Source organism: Coregonus lavaretus (genome assembly GCF_964263955.1).
Source record: "Coregonus lavaretus genome assembly, contig: SUPER_35_unloc_1, whole genome shotgun sequence".
Classification (NCBI taxonomy): Eukaryota; Metazoa; Chordata; class Actinopteri; order Salmoniformes; family Salmonidae; genus Coregonus; species Coregonus lavaretus.
In genome coordinates this window covers 6,692,341-6,719,135 of record NW_028167181.1, presented here as the reverse complement: position 1 = coordinate 6,719,135, position 26,795 = coordinate 6,692,341, and the positions used below count along the sequence as shown (strand labels likewise).

Below are 26,795 nucleotides of genomic sequence, written 5' to 3'. Positions count from 1 at the left end.
GAACATTTAGAAGTAGTCCCTTTTCAGGTTTAGAAGAAGTGACTGCTAAATGCTAACTCCTGTTCGTATAAGCTGGTAGCATAGCTAGCATAGAGAAATTGGTGGTGGTAGTCAAAGCCATTTTTAACTGTAATGCAGTTGATTGGGACGATGACATGAACATGTATTGGGGTTGACATCCGTACAAGCATTATACTCTAATTTTTACCTCAACATAGTGTGAAATACACATGTAAACAATAGCCTAAAGGTAGGGTAATTTTGCTGGGGGGCAATGAGGAGATGTGGGAATCTTTCCCCCACGGCATCTTTCCCCCACGCGTTTCCATTGCATTTCCATTGTTCTGGTCGAGTTCCATTGACCTCTTTACTGCATCTATTGTGTGTTTTATCTTGAGTTTGTTCGTATATGGACGTGATTCACTTTTCTTGACAATCCCTTTCTCTCATGTGTGAAGTCATTGTAGCCAGTCTCTCTTTGAGCAGCATAGCAGCCCCTTGCCAAGCCGGAACCTCAGTCCACACCCTTGGTTACCTAACTTCCACAAGCTCCCTCAGGGCATATGAACTTCAGCAGACTGAACAGGCTTGGCACACAAGGGGAAATAATTATTCTGGAATAAATAAAAAAATCAGGATGACGTCATTCAACCTGATGTGTAATGTTAACTATGTTTATTTTAATACTCTGAGTCGATGTTACTTTATTGTATGTCACTTTGTTGATCTTGATAAATAAATCAAAGTCAAGTGATTATTTATCATGCATATGCCTTTGTTTCTTTCAGTTCTGTATGTTTTCACATTTCTCTTAACATTGTTTTGTAAAAGCTGCATTTATTCTTTTTTGGGGGATACAGACGTATGAGGCAAATGTAATTCAGAGGTACAAACAGTCTCTACACTGTCTCTAAATTGTAAAGAAGATGGAGTTGGAGTCGATAAGACTTTTTAGAGGGAGAAACACAGTCTAATGGAGGACTAACGGGTGTCCTACATCACACTACACGGTGAGGTGGAAACACAATATGAGCCTTTATTGCCCTGTGCTTCAGTGGGGAGGGAAATGATGCCTCCATTCATTGTCTTCTCACTATGGAATGCACTTTCTGTCTAGAAATCATTGTAGTAGTTTATTGTTGTATGTGATATACCTGTTGAACCAGATCTGGCTGAAGTATGAAAGAGAATGCATTGTTGGGTTGTTGGGTTGTTGCATTGTTGCGTTGTGGTATTTTTGAGTTCGCAAGAAAGGCATTTCACTGTACTTGTGCATGTGACATTAAAACTTGAAACTTGAAACTAATGTATGGCAGTTTTATCAGCAGAGTGAGAACCTTGTGTATTATTGTGTTCCTGTGATCATATCATTTTGTAGGTTAAAATAACATTTGTTTTTCAGTTTGGCTCATTCATTTACTAGACATAGTGTATAGAGTAAATTATGTTTAAGCTACACTATTATGCCCCTCTCTCTTTCTCTCAAGGGCAGTCAGTGCTTCATGACTGTTGCTTTCAATGTTTTCTGTAGCTTGTCTTAACTACATAAGCTGACGTATCGGCTAGCCCAGCCGATTAGGAATGGTCAACACAGGTCCAATGCGGTACGCAGGTGAGTATACAGACTTTAAAACCCTCCTCCTTCCTCACTGTGCACTTTGACCTGTTGTTTTGTACTCTCCTTTTAATCCCCTATTTGCTTCGCTGTAGTTTAGAAGAGCGTTGACCTATAAAGGTAAGCAAGTCACTTTTTTCAACCACCTTTTCATCATTGTTAATATACAGTATGGTTAGGACCAGGTTTCTTTGTGACCTCACCAGGAAAAACTCTGGGCCCTAGTTATAGCTTATAGCCCTCCTGGACCCACTTTAAGCGGTATCTTCAAAATGTCTGTATTATGAAGAATATACTGTATATTGGTGAACATTTTATCGTCTTTATAAGTGGATTCTGTGCATTCTGTTTTTATCCTTCAATACTTATCTGCCTAAAGTGCAGCATCTGTTGCAATGAATCACTTAATGGACATTTGAATAGATTTCTTTTCACAGCAACCCACTTGTTGAATTCATGCATCTAATTTTACAGTTGGTGGAAAATAACGATCTCATGAACATGGATGAGGGATTCCTTGAGCTCTCAGCAATAAAGGTCATCTATTGGTTATATATTTGATGTATTTTTGTTTTATGTGTGTTCTGAATGGTAAACACCTTTAGATATAGACCCCAGGTTCTTCAAATGGAAGAAAAACAATAACCATCATTTACATTACAAATAAAATTTACAAACGCTGTCTCATTGTCTTGACGCATACTGTAGCCGATGTAATATCTATATTTTCCATGCAGTGTTTTGCTTTGCATGTTGTCCCTCGAGACCCTTCTCTTTAGTAAAACCAAAATAATACATTTGTTAGTGGTCATAGTCCCACTATCCTCCACTCCTCCCTTCTCATCCCTCTATCTCTCTCTAGATACAGGTGTTCCCGGGGAGGTTGCAATGCACAGCAGTGGAGGGTGCAGGGCCATGAGTACAGCAGTGGAGGGGGCATGACCACAGAGCTCTCCTGTGACAGGTATGGCAGGGCAGTAGCCTGGGAGGGGGAGGGGCCACAGAGCTCTCCTGTGACAGGTACGTCAGGGCAGGAGCCTGTGAGGGGGAGGGGCCACAGAGCTCTCCTGTGACAGGTATGGCATTGCAGGAACCTGGGAGGGAGGGAGGCCACATAGCTCTCCTGTGACAGGTGCGGCAGGGCAGGAGCCTGTGAGGGGGAGGGGCCACAGAGCTCTCCTGTGACAGGTACGTCAGGGCAGGAGCCTGGGAGAAGGAGGGGCCACAGTACCTGTGTGGCATTGGCAGTAGTGCACTACAGTACACCTGTTGCACTTCTCAGGCTCTCTCTTTCTCCCTCCCTCTCTCCCTCTCTCTTTCTCCCTGGCTGGACAGAGAGCACCGGGGGAGAAGAAGAAGAGGGCCTCTTGGTCGCCATGGATCCCAACAAGGAGGCCAACAACGGCAGTGAGAAAGAGAAGGAGAAGGAAAAAGACAAAGTCATCAAGAGGAGAACCAGGCCTAACTTTCTGCGGTACATGCACTTGGAGAGGAGGAAGACGGACACCATCGTGGTGGCCAACGATGACACTGCCGCCAACATTAAAGGGGACATCAATCTGGGGACCCTGGTGCGGAGGAGTCAGTCGGACAAGACAGAGTACAGTGCCAAACTTAAAGGTAATTGGATCCCCTGAGGTCATAACTATGGCAACTAGTAACTCTACAGGTTAGCTATATCTCAAAGCTTCCTGTTGGCTTGAACGATAGTAAGTTCTGCTCCTGTTCTTTGTAAAAGAAAAGGTGACACTTTACTTGGATCAGCATGTCTGTTGACTTTCAACAGGGAAGCATTTATAGACGTTCAGCAAATCAACGGTAGTGTGTCATAGATTCCAGAGGAACACGTGTGACTCGAGGGAGAAAGCCAGATAGACGAAGGGCACTGTAGCTATGGATGTTTCTGCCCAGCACCTGTTGTGTTGTTATGTGACAGAGGGAGCACCAAGCTATTCCCGCAGGGATGAGGTCACATATGCAAACCGTGCTCCAACCGAGCCACAGCAGCCTGACAGCACAGAGGAGGGGCTATAGCTACAGGCCTGGTATTAAACAAGATAAGGAAACCTATTATGAGTGAACTACAATGGGGCTTCTATCACTGATTGAAGCATTTAATTATTAAACCAGTGTGTGGTCTCTGAGACTTTAAAGGGGAAGTGTGAACATACAGAAATATGAACACGTGTCATCACCAGTGTTACTACCGTGCTACTATAGCCTAAACTATGTCTAGGTGGCTGTCACCACATGGTCAGCCTTCACATTCACTAAAGTCAAATTCGTATACAATTATCATAACAGTTTTTATTTTAACACAATCTGGGTTCAAAATTGAACAAAAGTATTGTTACTGGTCATCATAATAAAGGCTATATGGAGACTCCTGACCTGCAAACCAATATTTAATTTCAGAATTGGTTAAAATTAGGTTACGGTCAGGGTTACGGTCAGGGTTAAGGTCAGGGTTACGGTCAGGGTTACGGTCAGGGTTAAGGTCAGGGTTAAGGTCAGGGTTACGGTCAGGGTTAAGGTCAGGGTTAAGGTCAGGGTTAAGGTCAGGGTTAAGGTCAGGGTTAAGGTCAGGGTTACGGTCAGGGTTAAGGTCAGGGTTAAGGTCAGGGTTACGGTCAGGGTTAAGGTCAGGGTTAAGGTCAGGGTTACGGTCAGGGTTACGGTCAGGGTTAAGGTCAGGGTTAAGGTCAGGGTTAAGGTCAGGGTACGCAGTGTCCTTTTAGCCTCTCCCACTTTCCCCAGACAGTCAGCCTCTCATCAGCAGTTCAGGAAAACTCACCTCACCTGTCCTTCCTCCACTGCATTACATTAGATGTTGTCACGCACTTGGAATGTAGACCTTCAGGCGCAGGTTTACATTTATTGGGATGAATCTTGTCCTGGAGGCAGGACTGCAAAATTGACTATATAATGTAAAAATTCATGACATTTAAAAAAAACTCTAATTTAAGGTTAGGGTTAAGCATAAGGTTAGCAGTGTGGTTAGGGTTAGATTTAAAATAAGATTTTATGACTTTGTGGCTGTGCCAGCTAGTGACCACCCTGCAGAGCTGCTTCCAGTACATGAGTCATCCCAATAAATGCCAACCAGCCAAGTAGTCACTGGCAGCCTTACAGAAAATAAGAGGTTAACTATGTAGAGATTCTTGTGCCACTAGTTCTGTAAGTTTCCTCTACAAGGGAACAATGGACACCCACACTTCTGCTAATGTCAATTAGGGGCATTAGTTTAGACAGTTAAACAATGCCGTCAATCTCCCATCTAACCAATCAAAAGAGCCATTTAAACTATTTTTGTATTATAATGACATGCTGAATAGGACACACTTGCCCTATCAGCACACCTACTGTTGACCTGAAACACTGAGACACCCTATTCCCTATATAGTGCACTACTTTTGACCAGGGCCCATGGGTATCTGGTCAAATGTAGTGAATAGGGTGTGGATGTAGGACACTCCTTGTCCTGTCAGCACGTCCTCTGTTTACCTGAAACACAGGCACTCATTGCCTATCATCACTTTCTATTTTCTTGACTTGTGCCCAAGGACCAGCGTCACAACTCAGTTGTCAAACAGCTGATTGTTTTCAGTAAACTGATTGCCACCGCCACCGCCCACTTTAAAGGATTTCTCCCTCACGCTAAAGGAGCTGCCTTGAGTATAAGTGTACAGGGACATTGCAAATATTGACATAATGATGGCTTCACCATCTAAATGGGGAAGTGTGTGAGTTGTTCCTGTACACTGAGTTCTAGTCTAGCAGTCTGTCTGCTGTGAAACAGGTTGATCAAGCCTGGCCTCAAGGTCCATAGCAACCAGAAGTTATGGTCAGTCACAAAGCGTTACCACCCTGATATGACATTGCACACTGGCTAGTGTCATACAGTAATTCACCTCCTCAGTTTATAGTGAGTTATTGAAATCTGTGAACAGTCATCCACAACCCAAACATTCATAAGACAAACTGGTCAATTGGTATGCATGACCTGTGCGTGTGTCTTTGTGTGTGTGTGTGTGCGTGTTGTGTGTGCGTGCGTACCTGCGTGTGTGTGTGTGTGTGTGTGTGTGTGTGTGAATTGCCTCAACAATGGCCTTTTGTGTCTTGTTATTGGATCAGATAGTGTGTCCGTACTACGGGGGACACAGAGCCCCTATCAACCAAGCTACTGTCCTCAGGCCAAGCTCTCACCTATGGGCCATTAGGAGGGAATAGGAGGCACCAGCTACTTACACCACAATACACTACACTACAGTACAATACACCACAATACACTACAGTACAGTACACTACAGTACACTACAGTACAGTACCCTACAGTACAGTACAGTACAGTACACTACAGTACAGTACAGTACAGTACAGTACAGTACAGTACAGTACAGTACAGAACAGTACAGTACACTACAGTACAGTACACTACACTACACTACAGTACAGTACAGTACAGTACAGTACAGTACAGTACAGTACACTACAGTACAGTACAGTACAGTACACTACACTACAGTACATTGCACTACAGTACAGTACACTACACTACAGTACAGTACAGTACAGTACAGTACACTACACTACACTACAGTACAGTACAGTACCCTACAGTACAGTACAGTACAGTACACTACACTACAGTACAGTACAGTACAGTACAGTACAGTACAGTACACTACAGTACAGTACAGTACAGTACAGTACAGTACAGTACACTACACTACACTACACTACAGTACAGTACAGTACAGTACAGTACACTACAGTACAGTACAGTACACTACACTACAGTACACTACAGTACAGTACAGTACAGTACATTACAGTACACTACACTACACTACAGTACATTGCACTACAGTACAGTACACTACACTACACTACAGTACACTACACTACACTACACTACACTACAGTACAGTACAGTACCCTACAGTACACTACACTACACTACACTACACTACACTACAGTACACTACAGTACAGTACAGTACAGTACACTACAGTACAGTACAGTACAGTACAGTACAGTACATTACAGTACAGTACAGTACAGTACAGTACAGTACAGTACAGTACACTACACTACACTACAGTACACTACACTACACTACAGTACATTGCACTACAGTACAGTACACTACAGTACAGTACAGTACAGTACAATACACTACACTACACTACAGTACAGTACACTACACTACAGTACACTACACTACACTACAGTACAGTACCCTACAGTACAGTACAGTACAGTACACTACACTACACTACACTACACTACACTACAGTACAGTACAGTACACTACACTACACTACAGTACAGTACAGTACAGTACAGTACAGTACATTACACTACACTACACTACACTACAGTACACTACACTACACTACACTACAGTACATTGCACTACAGTACAGTACACTACACTACAGTACAGTACACTACACTACAGTACAGTACAGTACAGTACAGTACAGTACAGTACACTACAGTACAGTACAGTACAGTACACTACACTACAGTACAGTACACTACACTACAGTACAGTACACTACACTACACTACACTACAGTACAGTACACTACAGTACAGTACAGTACACTAGAGTACAGTACAGTAGGACAGTACTGTGATGACTGGAGCCAAACACCACTCAGTGTGGTATCCTATACAAACCCCAGCTAACCCCAAAGCCAGTCGTTTAATAACTGCTTCAGCCGTTAGCGTTGGCCCTCTCGTCCTTCCTAAGAGGCACCACCTCTATTCCCCTAATGTACTTGAACTCAGTCCTTTCCTCAATGGCATTCTCAACCCTATTGTATTCTGCAGGGTGGTGACCGGGGGGGTCTAACGTGTCGTTTTTCCTCGTGGCGATACGTGATCCGTCAGGGTCCTTGTTTTCCAAGGCCTTCCGTACGTTAGATCGTTTTCAATGGCCAAGCCTAGTGAAAGGGCTGGCGTATCCGCTTTCATGGGAACTCCTGCGCCTGCAACCAAACCAGTATAATACAGCAGCATAATGGGGGCCAATGGGAGGACTTAGACCATTACATTATGGCTCTATCAAACACTGACCTGTGATATGACTATGTTGTGATAGAAGTGCTTCATTTAACAATATGCTGGTCCTCTTTTGTGGAGCTGTTTTATTTCAATAACTCAGGTTTTACCCAGGCAGGGAGCTTGGCTAGAAGGTCACAGGTTTTACCCAGGCAGGGAGCTTGGCTAGAAGGTCACAGGTTTTACCCAGGCAGGGAGCTTGGCTAGAAGGTCACAGGTTTTACCCAGGCAGGGAGCTTGGCTAGAAGGTCACAGGTTTTACCCAGGCAGGGAGCTTGGCTAGAAGGTCACAGGTTTTACCCAGGCAGGGAGCTTGGCTAGAAGGTCACAGGTTTTACCCAGGCAGGGAGCTTGGCTAGAAGGTCACAGGTTTTACCCAGGCAGGGAGCTTGGCTAGAAGGTCACAGGTTTTACCCAGGCAGGGAGCTTGGCTAGAAGGTCACAGGTCTTACCCAGGCAGGGAGCTTGGCTAGAAGGTCACAGGTCTTACCCAGGCAGGGAGCTTGGCTAGAAGGTCACAGGTTTTACCCAGGCAGGGAGCTTGGCTAGAAGGTCACAGGTTTTACCCAGGCAGGGAGCTTGGCTAGAAGGTACTCAGCCCTGCTGCTGAATCTGCACTTTATGCCAGTTTTCTCACGGGTAGAGGTTTTCACTTGCAGCATAGTCTCTTGAATAGCCATTATACTGTATGTCAGATGTTATGTTGTAATGCGACACACGTTTCATTCACATTTATTTAAATTTGAACGCTTTATTTTAATGAATGAACATGGTTCACTTTTACGTTGTGTCAAGCCATTTTAATTGCTACAACAATATAGTAATTGACCACTATTCTTTTAGGGAGAATTGTAAAATATTATATTTTTGACAAGGGGACTGAAATGTGCAGGCCATTGAAACCTGATAGCCAGGAGGGGTGAAGGTGTCCATTTAGCTTTTTGCAGCTTTAGAGGGCTTGACATGTTATTATTTTCTCCTACTCTTCACCATCATGTCCTCATTCCACCTCTCTGTGAAAAATGGTCAAATAGCTCTCCAAAGTCAAAGCTTTTGAATGTTACGTTTTTAATACCTCATGTATACAAGTGAATGCCAGGGGCGTGTTGACATGAATGCACTGGTAGGAGTGTGAGACTGAGAGGTGGGGAAGAGGGGGAAGGGGTGGGTTGTGAGGTGATAGGACGGGCGGTGGGTGTGGAATGTGTACGCATTATGCATGTATGAGTGTGGTGTGGTGTGGTGTGGTGTGTGGGTGTTTGTGCGTCAGATTTTTGTTGACTGTCTTGATGTGTGCTGGGGGTGGGGTTGAGGTTGGGTTGTGTAGCGGGATGGCGTGTGTGTGTGTGTGTGTGTGTGTGTGTGTATGTGTATGTGTATGTGTATGTGTCAGGTGCATCCCCCAGCTGGAGCAGATGGAATGCCTGCACGCATTTAGTTCAGTAACCTGACACAGCACTCTCTTCCTCCTTCCACTCTCTGTCTCTTTCTCTCTCTCTCTCTCTCCCTCTTTCTCTCCATCTCTCTTCTCTCTCTTCCCCCCACACCCTCTCTCTCTCTTCCTCTCTCTCTCTCTCGCCCCTCTTTTTCTCTTCCCTCTTCACTCTCTCAATCTCTCTCCCGGAGAGGGGGAAGTGATGTGTTGAGGTCGATTAGGCGGCAGACGCGGAAAGCAAACATCTCCCTTCCCTGAACACACACTTCCCTCCTCGTCACACACACACACACACACACACAGTCTCTCTCCTCACCCGCCATGCAAAGCACCGCCAGCTAGGGACTGACTAGGGGGAGCAGGGCGATAATAAAAAGAGGGAAAAAAGAAAGGATGAGAAAAGAGGAGAGGAACCTGACAGGCATGCTAATGGGGGCTGGTTGGCGCTCAGTCAAAACAATTAGATCAGCGTGAAACACTGGCAGAGGGTTGGGAGGGATGAAGTCAGGTGACGGTGTTGGGAGAGATGTATGTTTTCTCACGCGTGCATGCATCGCATACCGTACCCATGTATTTAAATACAACTTCATGCAGAGGGCTCTTGTACACGTGTGCTCTCTCTTTACTTTGCCAGTGAATGCATGAATAGATCATTTGATATGGCCCCTTTTGAAACAGATCTCACATTTTAATTGATGTGTAGAAATATGATGTGTAGTTAACACGTTAATTGTGTCAATGATCATGTCATATCTCACCATGTTATTGTGTTATGTCATATTTATATATTATCTGTTCAGACAGAGACTATCCAATAGGCACACATTGGTTGAATAAACGTTGTTTCCACGTCGTTGAACCAACATGGAATAGACATTGAATTGACATCTATGCCCACTGGGTATATTCTACATAGAAGAAAACCTTGCCATCCAACACACATCCTAAACGTATCCCTGTCCCCTTCTTAAGAGAAAATGGCTCCCCTGTCCCCCCTGTCGTCGATCCTGGCCTCCCCGGCCCTCGAGCCAGAGGAGGTCCGCCTGAGGAAAATGAGCCGCAGGTCAAAGGTCATCCAGGAGCTGGTGCAAACAGAGAGGGACTTCCTCACCGACCTGGAGCTCTGCATCAGAGAGGTGGTCAAGCCCCTCAGAGACAGACAGGTAATGAGGAAGTAGACACTGGGTGATATCATCTGCTTACAGAGATACAGAGGGGTGGTTACCTTGTGCTACCTTGCTTGGTAGTGAATGTTGTATTGTTCATTATTCAGGCAGTGTTAGTCTAATAAGTTATTTTCAAAAGATGATGCATGGTGGTTGAACTGCACACATCCCACTTCTGACACCAGTGTAGCGAATATCAGGGGTGTGCTCTTCCCAGGCTAGCCACTGCCCCAATAGGGATATCTACACTTGGGGGAGATCATGCCAGGCTAACATAGGCTATATGGTTGTAACAGAACATTGAAGTATACATATGACTGGCTATGTGTCTAAAGGTATCTCTCTCTGTGTGTCTCCAGGTGGTGGACGTGGATCGTCTGTTTACTAACATGGAGACAGTGTGTGAGGTGTCGGCCGCGCTGCTCCACCGGCTGCAGGAGGCCACAGCTGAGCCCGACCCTGAAGCACTAGTCATAGGTAGGTGACCTCACGTTGACCTCTGACCTCTGTTTAACCTCAGTCACCTGAGTCTGGTTCATTAGGGAAACTTATGTAAGAAAATTGATTAAAACAGGTTTGGGACTACCTGGATTTACCTGGTCCAATAACACATTTTCATTTTCATTTTCCTTTGCAAAACTTTTTAAAACGTTTTCCATTGCGTGACCTAATGGACATGACCCATATCTTGACCATACTGTCATTATAATATGCCACATGTCTAAATAAGCCACTCAGGTTGACTGATTTAATACTGGTTAATTAAAATGTATCACGTTTTGTTTTCCCACCATAGGGGAAGTGTTCATTCAGGCCAAAGCAGCGCTGGAGGACGTCTATAAAATCTACTGCTATCACCACGACGACGCTAACTCTTTACTCAAGTCCTATGAGAAAGAGGAAGGAATAAAGCAACATTTCATCACCTGTGTGTTATCACTGAAGTGAGTCGCTGCTAGATACTTCCCCCTCATTCATCAACTAAGCATTTCCTCCCAAAGAGGCATTTATACTGCTGGCAATAATAACTTTTATTAAAGCAATGACTTTGTGTCTCGTTGCAGGCAGATATACGACCAAGAGTAAGTATACCAGATTTTTTATCATCGTTCCTGTAACAATATTTTGGAATAATTTACACTATAATATAAAAATGTACATCCTATCCATATTGATTTTCAGTGGTTTAAATGAGTATTAAGTATAACATTGTTATTAAATGTATAATGTAATTGACAGACTAATTATGTGTAACTAGCTGTATCATAATAATATTAATCATAATAATAATATATGCCATTTAGCAGATGCTTTTATCGAAAGCGACTTAGTCATGGGTGCATACATTTAATGAATGGGTGGCCCCCGGGAATCGAACTCACAATCCTGACGTTGCAAGCGCCATGCTCTAACATGTTAACTGTACTAGCATGTGTTAATAACTGTGTAATAATGTGTAACCCAAACTAACCTGCTGGGATTATTGATATTTTCTGCGGCAATCTCTGCTGGAAACCGGCGGAATTCCGCTGAAAGCTTTTTTTTTTGCCTCTAGTGTAGTAACATTACTATTAACATTATGCTTTGTGGCGGTCTTCAGAGGTAAACCCAACCTGCTGGACATGGGTTCTCTGCTCATCAAACCGGTCCAGCGGGTCATGAAGTACCCTCTGCTGCTGGGGGAGCTATGGCAGGCCACGCCCAGCGACCACCCTGACAACAGGCCCCTCCAGGAGGCCCTGACCGCCGCCAAGATCATCAACGTCAACATCAACGAGTTCAAGAGGAGGAAGGACATCGGTACAGCTCTAAATATGCTATAGTCTGAGATGAAGAAATGTGTGACGTACATATCACCTGCACACGTTCTAAATACACTGTCTGAGAAATGTGCAGAACTGACATAAATCTCTACGTGATATGGTGGTGGTTCAATGTAATTGATACATCAAACATTTTAAAGAACACAGAAAATTGTGGTTAAGATTGGAAGCAATTAAAGTATTATACTGTATGGCAGTTATTACCATGCTATACATCCCATTACTAAATGTCATGACCCCTTTAGTGCTTCAACCATAGAGATCCTATTAAATTATATTGAACATTACCGGAGCGCCAAGATACTCTGTTTATTATTTCTGCATAGTCACTTTAACTCTACCCACATGTACATATTACCTCAATTACCTCGACTTACCGGTGCCCCAGCACATTGACTCTGTACCGGTACCCCCTGTATATAACCTCCCTACTGTTATTTTATTTTACTGCTGCTCTTTAATTATTGTTTAAAAAAAAGAAGTATTAAACTGCATTGTTGGTTAAGGGCTGTAAGTAAGCATGTCACTGTAATGTCTACACCTGTTGTATTCGGCGCATGTGGCAAATACAATGTGATTTATTTATTTATAACATTAGTATTCTAATTCCTAATTGTACAGTGTGGCTCCAACTTGTTCTTGTCCTTAACCTATGATTCTCTGTCATACTGTAGTGATGAAGTACAAGAGGACAGAGGAGGATGGGGGGACACTGATGGGTAAACTGAACAAGTTCAGCATCCACTCTATCAGGAAGAAGTCTGACAGGCTCACAGGACACCTCAAGATCCTCACCGGTGTGGAGCCACAGGTAACTAACTACCTGCTACACCTCTCCCACTCTACACTAAGTCATATAATATGAATGTGAGTAAATACAATGTGTCAATGACATACCACAACTTGGGAACATTTGTGTAATAATTATTTTTGTCCTGAGGTTATCAATAGAATAACCTGCCTTTATTAAAAAGTCAAACTAGTCTAAGGAGCTGGAAAGGTCAATATTATCTGAACCACTGAGTAAGCCAAGTGAGTGGTTAAATGGTAACTCCTTCCCTCTCCCCCTCTCTCTCTCTCTCTCTCTCTCTCTCTCTCTCTCTCTCTCTCTCTCCCCCCCCCCCCCCTCTCTCTCTCTCTCTCTCTCTCTCTCTCTCTCTCTCTCTCTCTCTCTCTCTCTCCCCCCCCTCTCTCTCTCTCTCTCTCTCTCTCTCTCTCTCTCTCTGTCTCTCTCTCTCTCTCTCCCCCCCCCCTCTCTCTCCTCTCTCTCTTCTCTCTCTCTCTCTCTCTCTCTCTCTCCCCCCCCCCTCTCTCTCTCTCTCTCTCTCTCTCTCTCTCTCTCTCTCCCCCCCCTCTCTCTCTCTCTCTCTCTCTCTCTCTCTCTCTCTCTCTCTCTCTCTCTCTCTCTCTCTCTCTGTCTCTCTCTCTGTCACTCTGTCTCTCTCCCTCCCTCTTCTCTAGGTGAGAGATGAGATATTTGACAAGGAGGAGAAGCTGTTCAGGAGTCTGGAGAAAGCAGTGAGACAACTAGTCAAGAACGTTCACTGTTACCTGATACACATACAGGTAATATTGTACCAGCCATTGATTGATTGATGGATGGATGGATGGATGGATGGATGGATGGATGGATGGATGGATGGATGAATTGATTGATGGATGGATGGATGGATGGATGGATGGATGGATGGATGGATGGATGGATGGATGGATGGATGGATGAATTGATGGATGGATGGATGGATGGATGAATTGATGGATGGATGGATAAATTGATGGATTGATGGATTGTTGGATGGATGGATGGATGGATGAATTGATGGATGGATGGATGGATGGATGAATTGATGGATGGATGGATAAATTGATGGATTGATGGATTGTTGGATGGATGGATGGATGGATGAATTGATGGATGGATGGATGGATGGATGAATTGATGGATGGATGGATAAATTGATGGATTGATGGATTGTTGGATGGGATGGATGGATGGATGGATGGATGGATGGATGAATTGATGGATGGATGGATGAATTGATGGATGAATTGATGGATGGATGGATAAATTGATGGATTGATGGATTGTTGGATGGATGGATGGATGGATTGAAAATATCCTAATATTCAGAACAAATAAGGTGGTGTAGACAATCTCAATGTTCCAGTGAATAATATTTAAATACGGGAGTAATACCCATGGAAAGCAATAGCGACTGTGTCTTTTACACGTTGTGTAGGAGATGGTAGGTGTCGCGGTCCAGAATGCTGCAGACCTGGAGGACATCATGAAGGATCCAGACAAAATAGACACCAACGGTACTCAGCACCTGAAGAACGGCAATGACCCATACAAGCACTTTGTAAGTTTGACTCTACACTTGGGATACCCCATTCTCACAGTAAATACAAACTATTTCCTGTTGAGGAGCTGTGAATGTTATTTTTGACAACGTAACTATTTTTTCCTTTCTTCCATCTTCCGTCTTCCATCTCTCTCAGGCCGCCGGCTCTTCTCCTCTCTTCTCTCTCCTGCTTGTCAGCCTGTCTATCCTTTTTTCCGTGGACGCTGTTCACTTGTGGGGCCTGCTTGCCCTAGCTGTGCCCTCCTGCGCTTACACGGCTCCCTCTCTCTCTCCACTCCTCCGTCAGAGTGAGTGAGTGATCTGTCAGTCAACCTTTCGGCTTCCACTACTGCCTGGTGACACATTTAATCTCTCCCTCTATCCCTATAAAGCTGCACTCTCTTCACCCTCCTCTGTCTCTCCCCCCCCTCTCTCTCTTCTGCCATCTGCCCTCCTTTCTGTGGGGATAGATCTGTTGCTCATTCCTGAGATAACGAGCCTTTTGAATAGAGTTCTTTGTGTTGCTTGGTGCTCTCAGTGAAGGATGAGGAGCCACTCGAGGCCCCACAGAGACTATAATGAGCGCTAATAGCTAACAGCGCTAACAGCGCTAAAAGCTCAGCACAGCTCACACAGTAACTAGCCTCTGAAACTGCAACGCACCTGCCCTCTGGGTGGAGAAAAAGGGGGCTCTTTTGTATCAACGAGTTTCATTACGATGCCTTTTGTTACTATTCGAAATAGACACATCATTATTTGAAATGGGCAAGGCAAGACGTTTTCAGAGGAGATTATAAAAACTAAAGTGCAGATGGCAGAACTATTTGTGTCAGACCAATTTGTAGGCCATTTTGTGCCTCATTTGATTGATTCCTACAGCCACAACCATATATAATGAGACAAGAGTGTCTATTTTGTAATCTATGCTAAAATAAATGCCCTACAGTATGTCGATTCCCTGTATGTTTGTGTGATCTCACACCAAAAAAGCAGGTTGACGTTTATTGTCATGAATCTTGCCCTGGAGGCAGAACTGAGCCATTTCCGCTAGATGGGCCAGCTGCAAAGTCAAAATTGGCTATATCATAAAAATGTATGAAAAAAATAAATAGCTTTTTGGTCTTAATTTAAGGTTAGGGTTAGGCATTATGGTTAGCAGTGTGGTTAAGGTTAGGGTTAAGGTTAGGTTTCAAATCAGATTTTATGTCTTTGTGGATGTGTCAGCTAGTGACCATACTGCAGAGCTGTCTCCAGGGCAAGATTAATGTAATGAATTGAAAAACCCTCATTCTCCATCACTGCTTCCCTATATGACCCCTCCAGAAAGAGAGGATGACGCATCTGGTCCTGGCACCCCTCGCCTCCCTCCAAGGCATGTTTGCTGCCCCGCAGAAACTCATCCAGAAACGCTACGACAAACTACTGGACTATTGCAGCCGCCTGGAGCGCTCTCCCTCCTCCTCCTCCTCCTCCTCCTCCTCCACGTCTTCAGCCTCTGCCTCTTCCTCCTCTCCATCGCCTGTATCAGAGGACCAGGTGAGGTCAACAAGGCTTCGGTTTGTCGCGATCATGTTACCTAGCAACAATTCCGTTATACGATTTGAATGAACATTCCTAAATGTTATATTGAAGCTTCAAATAGCTCATTTTGAAGGGATTATAGCATTTTAACGACAGTATTAAAACAGAAAATTATTTTGCTATTGAGAGTTTAGTTTAGTGGTCTTTCAGCATTATAGCTGTTCTCATTAAAAACTGAAATATGTTGCTGTCCCAATAAATAAAACATAAATGTTGAATAAATAAGACAATTTCAGAATGCTATAAATGTCTTTGCTAAAAGAAAAATCTGTTACTACAGGGCCAGGTGGCGGCGCGGCGGGACTACGTAGCCCTCAATGCTCAGCTGGTGGAGGAGCTGCAGAGATTCAACATGGCCGCCCATACTATCTTGTCCAACTGTGTCCTCTGCCTGGTGACTCTGCTCAAAGGCCTGATGGACACGGCCTGCCACCACGCACCCTCCATACAGCAACTACCGGTGAGGAAGGGAGGGGGAGGGAGGGTGGAAGGGAGATGGAGGGAGGGAGAGAGAGTGGGACAGCAGAGGTGTATCTGGGTGATAGGGGGTTCATGTGGAGATTTGTGTGGTGAAATAGAGGGCTTACTTTATTTAAACAGCAAGATATTTTGTAGTGTGAAAGGGAAAGGGTTTGTGGTGGACATAGTGTGTTGTGAGTTGACGCTAAATACCATACATTGAAGTATGATAAAACGTTTTATTTGAAACTTGTGTTGTCTGTTTGTCAAGGCTCCTTTGTCCAACATCAGTGAAGTCCAAAGCAGCATCATGGAAGAGCTCAACAACCTGACTGTCGTCAAGGACAACGCACAGACTCTAATAGAACGCAAAGTCAGCTTCGAGAAAACAAAGAAAATTTTAGCTGTAAGTTTGGGAAGAAAAAAATACACGGTTGAAAGCTGGAAGGACTTGCCTCAATGTATCCCCCATTGTTACTACAGTATGTGATAAGCTAAGGTAATTAAACGCTAGCCTGGTCGCAGATCTGTTTATGCTATATAGCCAAACTCTTATTGTCGTTGTCATGCCAATGACCATAAGAGTTGGTAAGACAGCACAAACACATCTGGGAGCATCCTCACTGAGCCAGCTATCTGTAGGAATGCCAGTAGACCCCAGCATTACCCCACAGCCCCACCACCTATTCCAGGATTGGCTCCCGTAGGTTTTTAATTGAACCAATTAAAAGTCAATTAAAGAACAATGTTGGGGATATTATCGGAGCCAACAGACTCTGCCGAGCTCTCTGGGTTGTGATTAAATAGAGCGCTTGGCAACCCCAGCGCTACTCCAGGTATTACTCCCCAAAGACAAGACACTGTGTGTGTGTGTGTTTGATCAGCGCAAGACTCCTTTGGATCGGTTTCGAACCACCTTCCCTTCTTGAGACCCATCCCCATCCCCACCCCCACCAACCCAAGGGGGCTCGTTAGCGATCATTCCCCCACTCCCCCTTTGGGACACTGATGACTCGGATCATATCACCCTAACTCCCTTCTCCCCCACTCCCCCTCCACAGGTCCCAGAGATCCAGCGTCAGACAGAGGGCAACAGGGCCAGGCTGCTGGAGGAGTATCCAGCTGACAGGCTGTACCAGCTGAAGAGGAACTGTAACGGGTGTCAGGAGCAGGATGTCAGCCTGCTGGAGGGGGAGCTGGTGGGCCTGCTGAAGGACACAGACCCCCTGGGGAGCCGGGGCCGCTGGCTGGTTGACACTGGCAGTAAGTTCATTGTCATAGGTTGGATTATGTGATGTGGCACTGTTGGATCTTCCTGTCTCATGTTGCAATAGGGGCTTAGTTATTGGATGTGTACCATTTTTTGTTAGGGCTGGACGATACCAGTATCGCGATACTCGTTAGTGTTGTGGCAAGGAAACAAAACACAAAGCGGATTTAACTTCTTAAGGAAAACCCACCCTAATGTTGGAAACAAACATCATAATGTTGTCATCAGCAGTCACATTTATTTATTTTACATACAGCAGGTTTTAAAGAACCAAAGAGCTTGATCTGCTTCCTGTTTTCATTTTTGCCATGAAACTAATATAGTGATACTGGTATCATCACAGCCCTAATGTCTGTTCTGTATGAGAACATTTTATTTGCACTTTTCTATAAACTAGCGGTGATAGACCGCCCAAATAGAGGATGTTTCATCCACTACTTCAACCGTTAAGGTCTATGTCATGTAGACATAATGCTCTGTTTATGTCCGTTGTACAGGTGTGTCTTGTGCAAAATGGCTACTGTAGTACACCATCCTACAGGTCTGATCTACATGACCTAACTCTAGACAAACATCCCCCCTCACTACTGTGGAACTAAACTCCTAGCTCTTCTGTCCTGTGGTGTGTTTTGTAGATACCGTGGATACACATCTCACTTCCTGGTTACTAACCTACCACAGCTGACAAGTCAGCCAGCCTGGTGGGGAAATTCCCAGAGGCCTCTGACTGTGATGTCACAGTGATACCTAGAACAAACTAACCTCACCGACACGCTCTGTGTCTCTCTCTCTCTCTAGAGAGTTGCTGCCTCACAACAAGGCCAACTCAAAAGAGTTTGTTACCATGTATTTTCCGCGCAGCGCGTTGTCTAGTGCTGAGTGCCTGCCAGTTGTTTGCGGCGAGCCGCCTTTCGCTGTAAGCAGAGTTACTTAGAGTACAAAGCCTCTCCCTGGGGGCATTGAGAAACACAGGCTGAGGAGGAGAAAGAAGATGCCTGCCGCGCTTCTCTGTACTGCAAAATAACAAGGCTCAAATCAGCCAAGTTTTTGCGAGGAGTTGTAGAAAGGTTTGCGTGCGTGTGCATGTTGAAACTACTTCACATATTTATTTCATCCACTGGGACTACTAGTCTTCATAAGAAGCTGTTTATTATATGGTCGATATTAATGCTGCCAACGCAGTAAACAAAATTACCATTTCCCATTGCAACAATACTCCTGGTTTAAAGAAACCTTACTTTTATAGGCAGTTTATAGACCGTGCAATCAGACAATTCATTCTTTCATCCCCTTATTCGTTGACAGTGACACCGATCTCCCTGTGACTTACCCACAGTACAGCCAGTCTCACAAAGAACCCTATTCACATCCAACCCAACCACCTGTGCATTTGTTGAGCCTCCCTGCACCTAGCTCTCTCACAGACTTATTTTTCGTCTCTTATCTTTAACTCTGCATTGTTGGAAAAGGACCCGTAAGTAAGCATTTCACTGTTGGTCTACACCCGTTGTCTACGAAGCATGTGACAAATACAATTTGATTTGATTTGAATAGTAGCCTATATTATTTTATTTCAAATACTTTATCTGAATCAATGGAATAGTCCCTAAAGTGAAAACAACGCCCATCTGGCAGTCCAGGCAGGCTGAAGCACACACTAATCACAGCACCTGGAAGCACCTACTATTTGAACCCAGATATGTCTGACAGACACAAACATCCCTCTGTTCTCCTTCTCTCCCAGGTACCCAGGGCTACGTCTACTCATCCTTCCTGAAGCAGTACAACCCCAACAGGGATCAGGGTCGACCAGGTCAGGGTACAGGGACCACAGAGCCCCAGCAGTCCATCGTGGTGCTGGACGAGGACTTCGACAACCTCAGCCTGTTTGTGTCGGGCAGCGGGAGGAACAACAGCATACGAAGCCGAAGCAGCATACGGAGCATGGGCAGCATACCTAACTTCAGCCTCTACAACACCTCCAGTACCTCGCTTGACAGCTGCTCCACCCCATCCAGCCTACAGGGGGACACAGAGCCAGACGTCCGCCAGGATGTGGACACAGAGACAGACGACCAGCAGGTGGGGTAACGCTGGGTTAAAGAAGGGTCGATTTGAACCCTTATGGACCCTGCTCTCTATAAAGGCTCTGGTCAAAAGGAATGCACTATGTAGCACAGGGTTCTTCAATTCCGGTCCTGGAGGGCCAAAACACCTCTGTTTTTCATCCTCTCTTTCTAATCAGGGGCTAATTCAGACCTGTGACACCAGGTGAGTGCAATTAACTACCAGGTAGAAATAAAAAACAGAAGTGTTTCGGCCCTCCAGGACCGGAATTGAAGAACCCTGATGTAGCATAATCTTGTAATTCTGAATGCTGATTGGTTAAAACAGCATTCTAGCAGGTGTCTATTTCACAAGTTATCACCGGCTAAATCTATGACGTTAAAATGCCTATTTACTCTGTTCCATCTGACTACGCAATCCACTGTCTCATCAGCACAGCCAGGCAATTTATAAACTTCTATAATATGTGTCTACGTGACAGGTGCATTATGAAATGGAAGGACTGATCCTTGTTCAGTTGTCAGGGCTCACAGTAAGCAGAGGGCTTAGGTGTGCCTTTCAGTAGGCTTTACATTATGTCAACTATCTCAATAGAATGAATGGCAAACTCCATTCGCTGAACAACACCTCAAAATGGACTATTTGATATACAGGCTACATTGTAATTTACAAACAATAAATATCACATTGAAAGCAAAGCACAGGAAATACATAGATGACAAGGAAATACATAGATGACAAGCTAATCTAATAATCTACAAAAAGGAATTGACTAAGCAAGCAATGTATCTTTACTAGCTTATAGAAATGCCTGTAAAGGCCTCCTCAGAGCCGTGGTATGACATATGAGCGTGGTTATTGCATGGAGAGCAGTAAAAAGTGAAGTGTGCTGGTTTATAGTGCAGATGATTCGAAAACCCACTCTGTTAGGCCTGGTGGAAGCCTTGGGGCGGTGTGTGTGTGTGTGTGTGTGTGTGTGTGTCTGTCTCTGATAGGTTTAGGGTCACACTTCCATCTCCCATAGAGATTATATGGAGTGAATAACATCTATACGACACTAGCGCTGTAACTCAACATTAGCCCCTTTAGCAGCCGCAGGGCAGGATCTGTTCTTACTATGTATTGGTTTGCTGCGACCTGGGAGGACGCTTTTGACCTCCATCAGAATATGAGGCGGTTAATAGAGATTGTAAATGGATATTGGTGATGGTGGGTTTGGGACTACAGTGAGTTGTGATGGGATCGGTTTCTTCTTTTGTATGGATTAACAGTGCCACCGACTGGTGAATTATGGAAATACCACACTGAATTCAGTCGAGACTGTACAGCACATTTTTCCACTGGAATACGCTTTGCAATCGCAATTAACCAATACCTTGATACGTTGTGGATTTTAAAGTTTCAACAGATTGCATTGCAAATTCATTTGAGTAAATAACTGTATGTCGGGGCACTTTGAAAAACTTTTGCCACACTTTTAGTTTGGGGTCTGATTCTGAGGAACATGAACCCAACATTTTCTCCACTACACCACACTATTTACTGTATCACCGGAGGCTGGTGGCACCTTAATTGAGGAGAACAGGCTCATTCTAATGACCGGAGCGGAATTAGTGGAATGGTATCAAATACACCAACACATGGTTTCCAGGTGTTTGATGCCATTCCATTTGCTCCGTATACTGTATGTATGGTAAAATAACTGCTCTATCTTGAATGTTCTGTCTGTTTCTCCAGTTTTATGCGGTGTACGCATTCAAGGCGCGCTGTGACCAGGAGCTGACCTTGCAGGAGTACCAGCACGTGAGGATCCTCAAGTTCAGCGACCTGGGAGGCAACAAGGACTGGTGGTTGGCCGAGGCCAATGGACAGAAGGGCTACGTCCCAGCCAACTACCTCAGCAAAATGTCATACGCATAAAGGAATAGATTGGGATTAAGAAGGCCCAATCCCAAATGGACTCCTAGCCCCTACAGGAAGGTTTCCCAGACACAGATTAAAGCCTAGTCTTGAACTAAAACACAATTTTAATGGAGACTCCCAAGGACTAGGCCAAATCTCTGTTCAGGAAACCGGCCCTATGCCCTTGTGGAGATTTGAGAGGATTTTATAGGTGTACCGTAGCAACATGGTGAAAATTCCGCCTACCGTATCAGGGTAAGGTAGATTTATTACCATATCCTCTCAAATCTCCACAGGCGTAGGGTCGATTTGGGATAGGGCTTAAATGTAACTGTCTGTGTCTATAAAAAAATTTATATTGACCAGAAAATGTAATTATCAAAAGATCATGGTTGTTAAGATTATTGCATATTTGCAATTGAGAAAGCCACATTATGCACTAATAATGAAGCTATCATTGTGCTGAGCACTTAGTATTGCCACCTGCAGTGTTGATGAATTTATATTGTGAATGTGTGTTGTCCCAATGAAAATAATGATTTATTCTAATATCTAATATATGTCAAGCAAATGTATTTTGAAAGAGATAATGCGTTTTAGAGTTTACAGTTCCTTCATGTAATGTGTATATTTTATATGACTTGAATATCAGTGATGAATAAAGAGTCTATCAGTGGTGCACGATCCTGTTCATCTGATGACCGCTGGCTGATGATCTCATGTCGTTTTCACACTTTCGTGATTTCAGGAGTCTCCTCACAAAAACAAGACAATTCTACTATGTCATAAAAATAATACATTTAATTAAGTTTTGCCCCCCCCCCCCAAAAAAAATAATAATGTTAATTTAATTTTCTGTGATGTGGCGGAGTTTGGACAGAACGTAGAGGCATATTGTAGCCACTAACAACATCTCCAGCAGCATTTCATACATCATCATGTAATTCAAGTATTCAATTGGATTCGGTTATATCCACGTTACAGTTAATACAATGCTCTGGCACGCCCTCCCATTCATAACGTACACCTCGAACATCTTACTTACACACACATCTCTTTCCTTCTTCCTCCTTCCCTCACTACTCCTCTCATTCCATTCATTTCTTCAGCTTCTTCTGCGCCGCTTTTTTCTTCACCATCTGCAGCCGTTTCATGGCGTTGAGCTGAGACTCCTGGGACGTGGGCGCCTTGCCACCCGCTGGCGCTTCAGCCGCCGCCGCCTTCGACCCGTTACCGTTCCCATTCCCTCCTCCGTTGCCCCCAGACCCTCCGCCGTTCCCTCCCAGGCTGGGCTGAGACCCACTGGGGGAGGACCCAGGACTTGTCCCCCTCCCCTGGTTCTCCCCACTGGAGGACCGGTTCAGGGTCTGCTTCCCCAGGGCCAGAGGTGGAGGAGGCTTCACCGAACCGTTTCCACCATCAGCGTTATTTCCATTCCCTCCTCCGGTCGCCATCTTGGAGCCGCCCAGTCCTCCGCCCGACTTAGAGCTGGTCAGCCCGGAGAGTCCGGCAGGTTTCTGGCCAGCGGGGGTAGATGTGGAGGAGGTCTTGCTACTTCCGATTGGCCCTGAGGAGCCAGGTTTGGTGCTGGCGCCGGGGCCAGCGGAGGTCTTGGCCCCGAATGCAGCCCACCCTGTGAGGCCGCTGCCCGACTGCAAGGAGGAGCCGGTACTAGAGGGGTTGGCAGATACTGCTGCAGAAGCCTAGGAGGAGAGAAAGAAACAAGCGTTAGAGATGCAATACTACGAAGCACTTCCAAATGATTCTGATCCTTTCCCCCTAGGATAATGTCCAGGTATTACACACATGGTCCGTTTGCATGACAAAATATATACATTTTGTCTTTCAATTCAACCTAAATGTCTGCCATCTTTGAAAAGGCTATTGCACTGTATGCCATGTAATGTTGTATATTGTCTGGGAATTACATGATCAGGTTGCATTAGACAAGGTATATCTTATTGAAATATGTAATTTAACCTAAATATGACTTGTATTTCAAATATGCAGCTCTGAATTCTTAATGCTTACCTTCACCTCAGTTCGTTTGAAGGCCTGAAAGGTGCTGGATGTGTCGGGTTTGACCTTGAGTTCCGGTTTCTTCACCAGAGGGTCCTTCACCACGGGGGCTGCTGACACCACGGCTGGGGCCGGCTTCTGTGAAGGCTTCTGGGTCTTCTGGGCCTGGCAGGAGCAACAACAACAGCATAAGAACCCATTCAATTGGGGTCATTTTGGGAGTTCAGAACGTTCAGATAGAAATGTATTGTGTAGAAAAATATATGATTGTCCGTCAGTAAGGAATCGTTTCAGCTCTGTTCATTACATTTCTATCTGCAACGTTCAGAAGGTTTCAACTCACTGAATACACCCCTTGTTATAAGTATTGGTCACATGGTTTGCGTCCCAAATGGCACCCTATTCCCTATGTAGTGCACTACTTCTGGCCAGGGCACATAGGGATCTGGACAAAAGTAGTGCACTATGTAGGGAACAGGGTGCCATTTCCCGACTCAGCCAGGATGACTTGGTCATTATCCATCTCTTACCATGCGTTTCATCTGCCGGGTGCAGCGGGCGCAGTACCAAACCAGGCGCGGGTCGTTGACGTCTTTGTCCGTCACCTGGGGCTTGTGGCAGTCCTGGTGGTAGAGGTTATGGCACTCCTGGCACTCCACCAGCTGGTTGCCCGACGTCACCGTCATCTGCCTGAGGTCATCAAAATGAGACTAATTGATTGATTTTATTTGTCAGTAAAAAATATACATATACTGTACATTACACACAGTACATACAGTCATTCATCACTGAAAGAGTTACAGGTAGTGTTCATTAGGAACCAAACGAAGAAAAAAAAAGGACAAACAGGAAGAGACTAACTGGACTTTTTCGTTTTCAGTTGCGAAATGATTGAATGTTTTGCGTGCCCTAATGAACACAACCCAGGTGACATTCAAAAAAGGTCCGGCACGTACCTGCAAACCACACAGGCCAGCCCCATCTCCATGGCGAAGTCGTCAGCGTTGGTCTCCGCGTCGAAGTTGGAGAAGTCAGGCAGGGGAATGTCTTTGAAGGGCTGGACTGTGACAGGGGACGAGCGGTTCTCATGCTGCTTGGGCTCCAGGCGAGGCTTCTTAGACGGTTCAGGTCCTTCACCTGGCTCTACCCTCACCTGGAAGACAACGGGAAGGTGCTGTAAGGGTTAATAAAGGTGTTATGAAGGTTTATAAAGTTGTTATGTAGGTGGTATGACAGTTTAAAGTTCTATGTCAACCTCAACAAATAATAGGGATTTCATATTAAAATGTTGACGTATGATCTCTAAGTGACGGTTTACATTCCATGTCATCTCGAAAAACTGAAGATATGTCACACTGAACAAATGTCTCCAATTATGTATCCAATGTATAACATTATGTATGTACAATGGATAATTGTGTATGCATGTTTGGTTCTAGATTGTCTCAACAAAAGGAATGGAATTACTGGAATATGGATATGGAACGTCTCAAAATCCTATGTAATAACATTATGAATGACAAACGATTACACATCGTTTTTGTTGTTGTGTTTTCCATGATTTGCAGTATTGGTTTGGTTCTGGAACAAGCTAGCCTTGATCATGAATGAATCCCTTCCCCCTACTCAGCCACAGCCTCCATTCCATTTCCTACCTTTTCTGAAGGCCTCTTCTCCACCTCCTTCTTGCTCTTCTCTGAGCTGCTGGACTTGCTGCTGCTGCTGGATGAGGAGGAGGAGGAGCTGGAGGAGGACTTGTAGTCCTGTTTATTTATGCTCATCTTGGACACCTTCGTCACCTCCACCTCCTGTAGATGGACACAACATGGAAACACAAGGCTTCAGAGCTACTTCTCCAGGAAACAAATGTTGGGAGTGACTGAAAGAACTAGAGAGAAGCGGCAGCCTATAGTAGAAGAAGGGATGGCTGAAAGGACAATGAGAGACACGGGTAAAGCACAGGTGCCTAGATAAGGTTTCATATGTTACACCTCAATCATGTACGTCTATGGATTTCCTTTGGATTACTGACAAAAGCCCATATGATGACATCATTAGAATATAATAGCACCAGCCTGTAAAATGATGACAACATCATGTTCTGAAGAGAGGTGAATGAATGCGATATAATATTATAATGACATATGCCATTTAGCTTAACCTTTTATCCTAAGCCACTTAGTCATGTGTGCATACATTTTTGTACGTATGGGTGGTCCCGGGAATCAACTCTACTATCCTGCCGTTGCAAGCACCATGCTCTACCAACCAAGCTACAGTAGTCCATACCTTCAGTGATGAGCGGTAAGAGGAATCACTCCCTTTGCCAGATAGAGACTCGTCCAGCAGAGATCTGAGTTTATCCACAGAGTCTTTGCTTTTTGAGTGCAGGTATCCCAGTCCCTTTAGGAAGACAGGGTCCAACTCCAGACTCACTGATGCAGCCATGATCACACTGAGCTGTAGATAAAGAATATGTGGATATGTAGAAAATGGCTTACGCTTTGACTATAGGCCCTCCCTGTTTTTGGCCTCATCCAGTTGATAAATACTAGCTAATTGGTCATCTGACAGCTAGTGAGTAACGTTAGTGATATTGGTGGAAAATACAGAAAACATAACTAACTAGTTACTATTGACACAAAGGTCAACTGCTTCTACACTAACTTGCATGAACGTAATGTTAGGTAAGAAATACTGACTTGTAAGTGACTGTCAGCTTCTGAAGCTGTCCAGTTGGCTATCTAGCTTTATCAAGTAGCTAACGTTAGCCTTGGTTGGGAAACCTGCTAGCTAGCTAAAGTAGCTAGCTAGCTAGTAAGCTAGCAAAGGTTAGTTGAGATTCATCATGTTTAATTACCTTACCTTACTCTCAAATATCTTTAACGTGTATTTCTCACACTAATGTGGTTATTATGACACGTAAATATTTACAGTAACTTGACAAGTGGCATTTGAGCTACTGTAGCTGAAACAGCTTTATTTCCTTCTAGCGGCATTCTTGTCCACCCACTAAATACTCCGAAGAAACAAGCAAGCT

General features: G+C 44.5%; 2 protein-coding genes across 5 annotated transcripts; one reads left to right on the top strand and one right to left on the bottom strand.

Moving 5' to 3' along the window:
* The first annotated feature begins 1,638 nt into the window (after positions 1 to 1,638).
* On the top strand, positions 1,639 to 22,420 carry LOC311109937 (rho guanine nucleotide exchange factor 38-like). 3 transcript variants are annotated; one of them, XM_084188448.1, is made up of 18 exons: positions 1,639 to 1,735; positions 2,090 to 2,152; positions 2,484 to 2,579; positions 2,951 to 3,235; positions 10,096 to 10,286; positions 10,649 to 10,766; positions 11,086 to 11,233; positions 11,354 to 11,371; positions 11,890 to 12,089; positions 12,787 to 12,923; positions 13,574 to 13,678; positions 14,353 to 14,475; positions 15,781 to 15,993; positions 16,319 to 16,498; positions 16,769 to 16,903; positions 17,559 to 17,760; positions 19,512 to 19,849; positions 21,572 to 22,420. In XM_084188448.1, the coding sequence occupies exons 4-18, from the start codon at positions 2,992 to 2,994 to the stop codon at positions 21,752 to 21,754; spliced, it is 2,535 nt and encodes an 844-aa protein (XP_084044574.1). In that variant the 5' UTR covers positions 1,639 to 1,735; positions 2,090 to 2,152; positions 2,484 to 2,579; positions 2,951 to 2,991; the 3' UTR covers positions 21,755 to 22,420. The 3 variants fall into 3 exon arrangements, with proteins under 3 accessions (XP_084044574.1, XP_084044573.1, XP_084044575.1); XM_084188447.1 differs by having other exon boundaries at positions 2,478 to 2,579; XM_084188449.1 differs by lacking the exons at positions 1,639 to 1,735; positions 2,090 to 2,152; positions 2,484 to 2,579 and adding an exon at positions 2,609 to 2,803.
* Positions 22,421 to 22,513: 93 nt separating this feature from the next.
* Positions 22,514 to 26,775, bottom strand: LOC311109936 (integrator complex subunit 12-like). 2 transcript variants are annotated; one of them, XM_084188445.1, is made up of 7 exons: positions 26,621 to 26,775; positions 26,045 to 26,215; positions 25,411 to 25,563; positions 24,712 to 24,908; positions 24,286 to 24,445; positions 23,768 to 23,920; positions 22,514 to 23,439 (listed from the first exon to the last, which is right to left on the bottom strand). In XM_084188445.1, exons 2-7 carry the CDS (start codon positions 26,201 to 26,203, stop codon positions 22,834 to 22,836), a joined length of 1,428 nt encoding a protein of 475 aa, XP_084044571.1. In that variant the 5' UTR covers positions 26,204 to 26,215; positions 26,621 to 26,775; the 3' UTR covers positions 22,514 to 22,833. The 2 variants fall into 2 exon arrangements, with proteins under 2 accessions (XP_084044571.1, XP_084044572.1); XM_084188446.1 differs by having other exon boundaries at positions 22,515 to 23,439; positions 23,774 to 23,920.
* Between the last annotated feature and the right edge of the window lie 20 nt (positions 26,776 to 26,795).

Bases quoted from the DNA above. Each gene is read 5' to 3' on its own strand.
- LOC311109937 (XM_084188448.1), top strand. From the start codon at position 2,992: ATGGATCCCAACAAGGAGGCCAACAACGGCAGTGAGAAAGAGAAGGAG. The intron at 3,236-10,095 runs GTAATTGGATCC...CCCCTTCTTAAG, and splicing joins GTACAGTGCCAAACTTAAAG to AGAAAATGGCTCCCCTGTCC. The intron at 10,767-11,085 runs GTAGGTGACCTC...TTCCCACCATAG, and splicing joins CCCTGAAGCACTAGTCATAG to GGGAAGTGTTCATTCAGGCC.
- LOC311109936 (XM_084188445.1), bottom strand. From the start codon at position 26,203: ATGGCTGCATCAGTGAGTCTGGAGTTGGACCCTGTCTTCCTAAAGGGA. The intron at 24,909-25,410 runs GTAGGAAATGGA...GTTGTCTTCCAG, and splicing joins AGAAGAGGCCTTCAGAAAAG to GTGAGGGTAGAGCCAGGTGA. The intron at 24,446-24,711 runs GTACGTGCCGGA...TGATGACCTCAG, and splicing joins CTGGCCTGTGTGGTTTGCAG to GCAGATGACGGTGACGTCGG.